This window comes from Hypanus sabinus, chromosome 15 (assembly GCF_030144855.1).
Source record: "Hypanus sabinus isolate sHypSab1 chromosome 15, sHypSab1.hap1, whole genome shotgun sequence".
In the NCBI taxonomy this organism is placed as follows: domain Eukaryota; kingdom Metazoa; phylum Chordata; class Chondrichthyes; order Myliobatiformes; family Dasyatidae; genus Hypanus; species Hypanus sabinus.
The window spans coordinates 39465597-39476479 of NC_082720.1; the positions used below are offsets into that span (position 1 = coordinate 39465597).

The window sequence follows — 10883 nt, forward strand, 5'->3', positions numbered from 1 at the left end:
AGATTAGGGGACCAAAACTGCACACAATATTCTAGGTGCAGTCTCACCAATGCCTTGTACAACTACAGTGGAACCTCCCTGCTCCTGTACTCAAATCCTTTTGCTAATCCTTATGCCAACATATCATTTGCCTTTTTCACTGCCTGCTGTACCTGCATGCCCACCTTCAATGACTAGTGTACAATGACACCCAGGTCTCGTTGCATCTCCCCTTTTCCTAATCGACCACCGTTCAGATAATAATCTGTTTTCCTGTTCTTGCAACCAAAGTGGATAACCTCACATTTACCCACATTAAATTGCATCTGCCATGAATTTGCCCACTCACCTAACCTATCCAAGTCACCCTGCATCCTCTTAGCATCCTCCTCACAGCTAACACCGCCGCCCAGCTTCATGTAATCTGCAGACTTGGAGATGCTGCATTTAATTCCCTCGTTTAAATCATTAATATATATTGTAAACAACTGGGGACCCAGCATTGAGCCTTGCGGTACCCCACTGGTCATTGCCAGCCATTCTGGAAAGGTCCCGTTTACTCCTACTCTTTGCCTCCTGTCTGCCAACCAATTCTTTATCCACATCAATACCATACCCCCAATACCGTGTGCTTTAAGTTTGCACACTAATCTCCTGTGTGGGACCTTGTCAAAAGCCTTTTGAAAATCTAAATATACCACATCCACTGGCTCTCCCCTATCCGCTCTACTAGTTAGATCTTCAAAAAATTCTATAAGATTCGTCAGACATGATTTTCCTTTCACAAATCCATGCTGACTTTGTCTGCTGATTTCACCCCTTTCCAAATGTGCTGTTATCACATCTTTGATAACCGACTCTAGCATTTTCCCCACCACCGATGTCAGACTCACTGGTTTATAATTCCCTGGTTTCTCCCTCCCTCCTTTTTTAAAAAGTGGGGTTACATTAGTCACCCTCCAATCCTCAGGAACTAATCCAGAATCTAAGGAGTTTTGAAAAATTATCACTAATGCATCCACTATTTCTTGGGCTTCTTCCTTAAGCACTCTGGGATGCAGACCATCTGACCCTGGGGATCTATCTGCCTTTAATCCCTTCAATTTAGACAATAGACAATAGGTGCGGAAGTAGACCATTCAGCCCTTCGAGCCTGCACCGCCATTCTGAGATCATGGCTGATCATCTACTATCAATACCCGGTTCCTGCTTTGTCTCCATATCCCTTGATTTCCCCTATCCATAAGATACCTATCTAGCTCCTTCTTGAAAGCATCCATAGAATTGGCCTCCACTGTCTTCTGAGGCAGTGCATTCCAGACCCCCAGAACTCTCTGGGAGAACAAGTTTTTCCTTAACTCTGCCCTAAATGACCTACCCCTTATTCTCAAACCATGCCCTTTGGTACTGGACTCTCCCAACATCTGGAACATATTTCCTGCCTCTATCTTGTCCAATCCCTTAATAATCTTATATGTTGCAATTAGATAGCCTCTCAATCTCCTTAATTCCAGCGTGTACAAGCCCAGTCGCTCTAACCTCTGCGTAAGACAGTCTGGACATCCCAGGAATTAACCTTGTGAATCTACGCTACACTTCCTCTACAGCCAGGATGTTCTTCCTTAACCCTGGAGACCAAAACTGTACACAATACTCCAGGTGTGGTCTCACCAGGGCCCTGTACAAATGCAAAAGGATTTCTTTGCTCTTGTACTCAATTCCCTTTGTAATAAAGGCCAACATTCCATTAGCCTTCTTCACTGCCTGCTGCACTTGCTCATTCACCTTCAGTGACTGATGAACAAGGTCTCCTAGATCACTTTGTATTTCTCCCTTACCTAACTCTACACCGTTCAGATAATAATCTGCCTTCCTGTTCTTACTCCCAATGTGGATAACCTCACACTTATTCACATTAAACGTCAACTGCCAAGTATCTGCCCGTTCACTCAGCCTATCCAAGTCACCCTGAATTCTCCTAACATCCTCATCACATGTCACACTGCCACCCAGCTTAGTATCATCAGCAAACTTGCTGATGTTATTCTCAATGACTTCATCTAAATCATTGATGTAAGTTGTAAACAGCTGTGGTCCCAATACCGAGCCCTGTGGCACCCCACTAGTCACCACCTGCCATTCCGAGTAACACCCATTCACTGTTACCCCTTGCTTTCTATCTGCCAACCAGTTTTCTATCCACGTCAATATCTTCCCCCCAATGCCATGAGCTCTGATTTTACCCACCAATCTCCTTTGTGGGACCTTATCAAATGCCTTTTGAAAATCGAGGTACACTACATCCACTAGATCTCCCTTGTCTAACTTCCTGGTTACATCCTCGAAAAACTCCAATAGATTAGTCAAGCATGATTTGCCCTTGGTTAATCCATGCTGACTCAGCCCAATCCTATCACTGCTATCTAGATATGCCACTATTTCATCTTTAATAATGGACTCTAGCATCTTCCCCACTTCTGATGTTAGGCTGACAGAACAATAGTTCTCTGTTTTCTCCCTCCCTCCTTTCTTAAAAAGTGGGATAACATTAGCCATTCTCCAATCCTCAGGAACTGATCCTGAATCTAAGGAACATTGGAAAATGATTACCAATGCATCCACAATTTCCAGGGCCACCTCCTTTAGTACCCTGGGATGCAGACCATCTGGACCTGGGGATTTGTCAGCCTTCAGTCCCATCAGTCTACTCATCACCGTTTCCTTCCTAATGTCAATCTGTTTCATTTCCACTGTTACCCTATGTCCCTGACCCATCCATACGTCTGGGAGATTGCTTGATTGATTGATAGATTGACAGATCTAAAGTACTTATTAAATACCTGCCATTTCTCTGTTTCCCATAACAATTTCACCCAATTCATTCTTCAACATTGTTCTTAACCATCTTCTTTCTCTTCACATACCTAAAAAAGCTTTTATTATCCTCCTTTATATTCCTGGCTAGCTTGTGTTCATACCTCATTTTTTCCTCCCCATATTGCCTTTTTAGTTAAGTTCTGTTGTTCCTTAAAAACTTCCCAATCATCCGTCCTCCCACTCACCTTAGCTCTGTCATACTTCCTTTTTTTTAATGCTATGCAATCTCTGACTTCCTTTGTCAACCACTGTGGCCCCTTTCCCCCCCTTTGAATCCTTCCTTCTCCGGGGGATGAACTGATTTTGCACGTTGTGCATTATTCCCAAGAATACCTTTGCTGTTCCACTGTCTTTTCTGCTAGGATATCCATCCAGTTAACTTTGGCCAGCTCCTCTCTGTTGGCTCCATAGTTTCCTTTGTTCAACTGCAACACTGACATCTCCGATCTGCCCGTATCCTTCTCAAATTGCAGATAGAAACATCATATTATGGTCACTACCTCCTAATGGCTCCTTTACTTCAAGATCACATCAAATCCTGTTCATTACACAACACTAAATCCAGAATAGCCTTGTCCCTGGTTGGCTCTCATGCAAGCTGTTCCAAGAATGCATCCTGTAGGCACTCTATAAACTCCCTATCCTGGGGCCCAGCACCAACCTGATTCTCCTAGTTCACCTGCATGTTGAAATTCCCCATAACTACTGTGACATTACCTTTGCCACATGCCAATGTTAACTCCCTATTCAACTTGCACCCAATAGCCATGCTACTGTTTGGTGGCCTGCAGGCAACACCCATTAGCTAACACCCAATTTACCTACCACCACTTCCCTACTAACATGTATTTCCCTCAGTTCCTCCATCTGACTAGACCCTCCGTCCCTTACTATTTCTGGAAGATTATTTATGTCCTCCTTAGTGAAGACAGAATCAAAGTAGTTATTCAATTGGTCTGCCATGTCTTCGTTCCCTATGATCAATTCACCTGTTTCTGACTATAAAGGACCTAGATTTGTCTTGACCAATCTTTTCCTTTTCACATATCTATAAAAGCTTTTACAGTCAGTTTTTATGTTCCCTGCCAGCTATCCCTCATTATCTTTTTTCCCTTTCCTAACTAAGCCCTTTGTCCTCCTCTGCTGGTCTCTGAATTTCTCCCAGTCCTCAGGTGTGCCACTTTTTTTTTGCTAATTTATATGTTTCTTCTTTGGACTTGATACTATCCCTAATTACACTTGTCAGCCATGGGTGCACTACCTTCCCTGGTTTATTCTTTTGCCAAACTGGGATGAACAGTTGTTGTAGTTCATCCATGCGATCTTTAAGTGCTTGCCATTGCATATCCACCGTCAACTCTTTAAGTATCATTTACCAGTCTATCTTAGCTAATCCACGTCTCATACCTTCAACGTTACCCTTCTTCAAGTTCAGAATCTTTGTTTCTGAATTAACTATGTCACTCTCCATCTTAATGAAGAATTCCACCATATTATGGTCACTCTTACCAAGAGGCCTCGCACGACAAGATTGCTAACTAACCCTTCCTCATTGCTCAATACCCAATCTAGAATGGCCTGCTCTCTAGTTGGTTCCTCGACATGTTGGTTCAGAAAACCATCCTGCATACATTCCAAGAAATCCTCTTCCTCAGCACCCTTACCAATTTTGTTCACCCAATCTATATGTAGATTGAAGTCACCCATTATAACTACTGTTCCTTTATTGCACACATTTCTAATTTCCTGTTTAATGCCATCCCCAACCTCACTACTACTGTTAGGTGGCCTGTACACAACTCCCATCAGAGTTTTCTGCCCCTTAGTGTTATGCAGCTCTATCCATATCGATTCCACATCCTCCAAGCTAATGTTCTTCCTTTCTATTGTGTTAATCTCCTCTCTAACCAGCAATGCTACCCAACCTCCTTTTCTTTCCTGTCTATTCCTCCTGAATCTTGAATATCCCTGGATGTTGAGCTCCCATCCTTGGTCACCCTGGAGCCATGTCTCTGTGATCCCAACTATATCATATTCACTAATAACTATCTGCACATTCAATTCATCCACCTTGTTACGAATGCTCCTCTCACTGACACACAAAGCCTTCAGGCTTGTTTTTACAACACTCTTAGCCATTATACAATTATGTTGAAAAATGGCCCTTTTTGGTTTTTGCCCTGGATTTGCCTGCCTGCCACTTTTACTTTTCACCTTACTACTTTTTGCCTCTACCCTCATTTTACATTGCTCTGTCTCTCTGCACTTGTTCCCATCCCCCTGCCACATTAGTTTAAAGCCTCCTGAACTGCAGTAGCAAATGCTCCCCCTAGGACATTGGTTCCAGTCCAGCCCAGGTGCAGACTGTCCTGTTTATACCAGTTCCACCTCCCCAGAACTGGTTCCAATGCCCCAGAAATTTGAATCCCTCTCCCTTGCACCATTTTTCAAGCCACGTATTCATCTGAAATATCCTCCTATTTCTACCCTGACTAGCACGTGGCACTGGTAGTAATCCAGAGATTATTACCTTTGTGGTCCTACTTTTTAGTTTATCTCCTAACTCCCTAAATTCACCTTGTAGGACCTCATCCCATTTTTTACCTATATCGTTGGTACCTGTGTGTACCACGACCACTGGCTGTTCACCCTCCCATTCCAGAATGTCCTGCAGCCACTCAGAGACATCCTTGACCCTTGCACCAGGGAGGCAACATACCATCCTGGAGTCTCGTTTGTGGCTGCAGAAACGCCTATCTATTCCCCTTAAAATCGAATCTCCTATCACTATAGCTCTCCCACTCCTTTTCCTTCCCTCCTGTACCGCAGAGCCACCCGTGGAGCAATGAACTCAGCAATTATTGTGTATAAATTATTGTGTAATTGTGTACAAATATAAATTATTTTATTGTACACAATAAAAAAATTGTGTACAAATATAAATTATTGTGTAATAATTTATATCACATAAGAGGGAGCCAAACAAGAGTGGGATACATATAGCACACATTAATTATTTGTTCATAGATGGAAAACAGGGAAAGAATAAATGGGGCTGTGAGGTGGCAGCTTACGAGCTGCCCCACTAAGATACTCTTGGGCTATTTTCATACAACTCCAGCATTGACTCAAACATTGAGATTGATGAGTGAACAGAGGAAGTGGACACTTAAGAGTTACATCTTACTAAGCATTGATTATGCTAATCCAGCTTCCCAGTGAGCTCACTCAATGCCAACAACCTAACACTCAACGTCAGCAAGACCAAGGGACTAACTGTAGACAGTAGGGAGTGATCTTTTTTTTACAACATATTCATTGATTTGTGAGAATAAAATCAGGCCTATGAGGCATTATGTAGTTAAACCATTTTTCCCAGTATGAATCAAATTGTTCCAGCTTATGATTAATAGATGCCATTATCTTCTCCATTTTATAAATGTCCATTGTAATTTCCATCCATGCATTTAAAGTTGGGCTCTCCTGTGATAACCATTTCCTGGTAAGTGTCTTTTTACCAGCCACCAACAGTATATTCATTAAATATTTATCTCTTTTCAACCATTCTTGAGGTATTTATCCAAAACATATGGTCTTGCTCTCTAAGGGTATTTCTCATTTAAAGATGTCTTATTGTGTATCCCCCTCCAATAGTCTTTGATAACAGGGCAGTCCCAAAATATGTGATAATGATTTGCATTTTCATTTACACAATTTCTCCAGCAAACAGGGAGGTTACTATCATAATGGGATTTCTGAGAGGGTGTAATGAAATATCTTATCATGTTTTTCCATCCAAACTCCCTCCATTTCAATGAACTGGTACACTTCCATTGATATCTCCATATTGTTGTCCATTCTTCCTCAGATATAATTAGCCCTCCTTCCTTCTCCCATTTTGTTTTAATGTATGAAGTCGAATGTGTTTTAAGATTTGACAACCCCTTATACATGCTGGAAATGATTCTACTACCATTAGCTGAATTATATGCTTTTCTAAATAGGTCTATCAAGCATGTACTTGCCTTGGTTACATTTTTAAGTGCCTTATTAACATATTGTCGCATCTGTAATTACCGATTAAAAAATCTTGTTTTTCTAATAAGTGTTTCACTTTAAGCATTTCAGAACTGAAGTGTTCCTTCTTTCATTATGTTGCAAAGAACTGTTATTCCTTTAGCTGTCCAGTCCTTAAATCTAGCATCCAATTTATTTGGTGTAGAATCCGAGTCATATGCACACCATTTAAGAATTGCAATATCTCCCTCTAGATTATATTTTTTTATAGTAGTTTCCCATATTTTAAGAGTCAATTTCACCCATGGGTTATCAATAGTATTTATGTAACTTTGCAGGTTGTTATCAGCCAAAATTGCTTGTATGGGGATGGGAAGTACCCGCTCCTCAGTGTTTTTCCATTGAGCATCATATGATGGGTTGCACCAACATATTACAGCTCTCAACTGTGCTGCAAAAAGTGTGATCAGCTTCAAATTCATGAACATCCGCATTTCAGAGGATCTATCCTGGGCCCACCATATTGATGCATTCATGACGATGGGGCTCCAGCAGCTATGCTTCATTAGAAGTCTGAGGAGTTTACAATGTCCCTGTCACCAAAATCCATGAATCCTTGAGCACCACCTTTCAAATCCTCTTTTGCTCTATTTACAGTAATTATTTTAATTGTAACTTATAGCAATTTGTTGTTCTTGTACTGTACTGCTGCCACAAATTTCATGACTTATATCAGTGATAGTAAATCTGATTCACATTCCAATATGAATTTTGAAGAGAAGATTTAGAGTGGGAATCCAGCCTCAGTGGCTAATGAGAGACACTCATCAGATTTACTTGTGTTCCACATGGGAACTGAAAGGAAATATAATTGTTGAAATGCCAAGAATGATACTAGTTTTGCTCACTTCCTGTTGGATTGAAATAAGGTTCTTCAGTTGTTCACAGGGATTGAAAACTATGGTAGATAAAATGGTGATTTAAAGAACAACTGATAATGCTTATACGGCACATCTGATTTACAATGCTCATCAGGGAATAATGAATCCATCATTTATAGTAAAAAGCATTTTATTTTAGATAACCATTCATTTCCCTTGGACCAATATCTGTTTCTACAAAGACTCCTGTTGTTCAAGGTATCCTCCTTCCCCAACCTTATCCAAGCAACATGAGATAAACAATTAACATGGCCTTGTAGTTCTACCCAATTTCCATGACAAATTAAGAAAAGATTGATTGATTTTCCAGCAACCAAAAAGCACACAAGATGCGATCCTCATTAATAATATGATAAAGATGCAGACAAAATGTTATACTATGGTGGTGAGGCTGGCTGGATGTTTTGAATATGTTTCTCAGTGTGTTTTGGTAAAGTAAAGGGTTTTTGTCTAACTTAGTTTAAATATTTAAATCTGTTTTTTCCTTTGTAAGACCATGGATGTTCACTCAGATGAAAACACGAGACCCTTGAAGGCTGCACTTGATGTTCATGTTCACAATATTGGACAAGTAACAGAAATCTCTGAGATTTGAGTGTTTGATCGCATGATTTTTGTCTTTTGTGTTTATTATAGTATTTTCAAATCTGCATCAATAATCTGTCATCAAAGCAAACTGAGACCTGTTGCCAATTTTTGGCATGTCTTTGTTATCCAGAAAGTACTTTTTCAAGCCATGTGCTTTTCCGAAGATTATATCACAATCAACATATCATTGTCAGACATACGTTGTCAATCAGATTTTGACTTGACTGTAATAAGATATTTACACATTGCTATTTGCACAATTGACTGCACGAGAAAAGGAATGGAAACTATGGTTAAATTGTAAAGTAGCATTTTTCCACTGTTGGAGCTGAGTGCAATAATATGGTTAATAATGCTTAAGAACCATTATGATTCATTAAGAATTATCTTAATCATATTCTTTTCTTTTTCTATAAGTTTATTTACTGCTATTCCTTTTGTTTTCCTTATATAAGCATGTTCAGTCTTTTAATTTGCCTCTCAATACATCTATTCTTGATAACTTGCTATGACAATATCATATATGTGGAATCTCCACCATAGGCTTCAAGCCCTGTAGCATCTTTTTCTGATTGGTAAAATTTTCAAATTTTTTTTTGTTAATGTTAATTACCCTGAGATATTTCACTCTGTTAGAAGTACTGCATATAATGTGATTCTGTTGTTGTCATTGCAGGAAAATAAATAATTAACCAACTTTCTTGTCAGCAAGAATTGGTCCATATAAAATTTGTTAGATTATTGCAGTGTTAATAATTCTGAAGTAATTCAGAGATAAGAAATTTAACATCTGTAAGGAAGATTCCGAGATGATCGGAACAAGGTAGCTTATTGAGTAAGACAATAAGACCATAAGACATAGGAGCAGAATTAAGCTATTTGGCCAACTGAGTCTGCTCCACCATCATGGCTGATCTATTATCTCTCTCAACTCTATTCTCCTGCTTTCTCCCTGTAATCTTTGATCCCCTGACTAATCAAGAACCTATCAACCTCTGCTTTAAATATACCTAATGACTTGGCCTCCACAGCTGTCTGTGGAAATGGATTCCACAGACTCTCCACCTGCTGTCTAAATAAATTTCTCTTCATTTGTTCTCATCGCTGTGCTCTCTGTGACTAGACTCCATCACTGTAGGAAACATCCTTTCTGCATCCACTCTGTTTAGACCTTTCAATATTTGAAGGCTTTCAATGAAATCCCCCTTCATTCTTCTAAACTCCAGTGAGTACAAGCCCAGACCCATCAAATGCTCATCATCCATTAATCCTGGAATCATTCTCGTGAACCTGCTTTGGACCCTCTCCAATGCTAGCACATCTTTTCCTAGCTAAGGGGCCAAAAACTGCTCACAATACTCCAAGTGTGGTCTGTCTAATTTCTTAGAAAGCCTCAGCATTACGTCTAGTCCTCTCGAAATGAATGCTAACGTTGCATTTGCCTTCCTTGGCACCAACTCAACCTGCAAGGTAAACTCTCTGGAATCCTGCACAAGGACTCCCTTTGCACAACTGATTTTTGAATTTTCTCCTCATTGAGAAAATAACTTTTATTCCTTCTACCAAAGTGAACGACCATACGCTTCCCTACACAGGATTTCACCTGCCAATTATTTGCCCATTCTCCTAATCTGTCTAAATCCTACTGCTTTATCAATACTATCTGCCCATCCTCCTATCTTTATATTGTCCACAAACTTGGCCACAAAGTCATTGATTCCATCATCCAAATCATTAATATATAATGTGAAAAAAGCAGTGTACTGGCATTCTTGCAAAACCTATGCATTGGAAGAATAAGTGGAAATTGTTACATGATGTGATATGAGGCAGTATGGTAGCATTTAAGACGTTCACGGTTGTCTATAACGCGTGCAAATAATTTTAGATGAATATATAGTGTGATATTTTGAAAACAATTAACAAATAGGTATGAACTATAGATAGAAGGATCCTGTAAGCTAAACAGGAATCTGTGAGGAAGAGTGAAGTTTTACAGGCTCAGGGTCTGTAATAAATAGGCATTCCAATGTATTTCTACACAATTGTAACAATTTTAAGCTGTTTAAGTGAAAATGCAAATAGAATTAATTTTGGTTATTTGATATAAGACAAATATAATAAAATGCAAAATATGTAAGTGTTAAAATGAAAGTCTGTAAAGTTTTGGCACAGAAGGAAAGATTAATACAAAATAGTTGACCATATTTGTAAGTTATTGTATCAAAAACTTGAATGTTTTGTATGTGATTTCCTGCTTTGTACACAAACTACAATAAATCATCATTTACCAATAGTTCTCTTTTCAACTTCTATTAAGAGTAGTTCATTTTGGAATGAAGACAATAGGATTAGTTATTTTTAGGTTGTGTATATGTTAGTAGTTTGCTGTGCTTATAAAATATATGCCTCAAAAAGATCACAATGCTGGATCCTATAATTTATATGAACTGGGATTATTCCAAGAATGCTTGATTTGCA

General features: G+C 39.4%; 1 protein-coding gene across 1 annotated transcript in view; it reads left to right on the forward strand.

Moving 5' to 3' along the window:
• Window positions 1–10653, forward strand: part of cdhr2 (cadherin related family member 2) — a 125824-nt gene extending 115171 nt beyond the window's left edge. The window contains exon 32 of the mRNA XM_059989905.1: window positions 8308–10653. Within this exon, the coding sequence (XP_059845888.1) occupies window positions 8308–8409 (102 nt within the window). The 3' untranslated portion in view covers window positions 8410–10653. The remainder of the gene's footprint in view (window positions 1–8307) is intronic.
• Window positions 10654–10883: the final 230 nt, after the last annotated feature.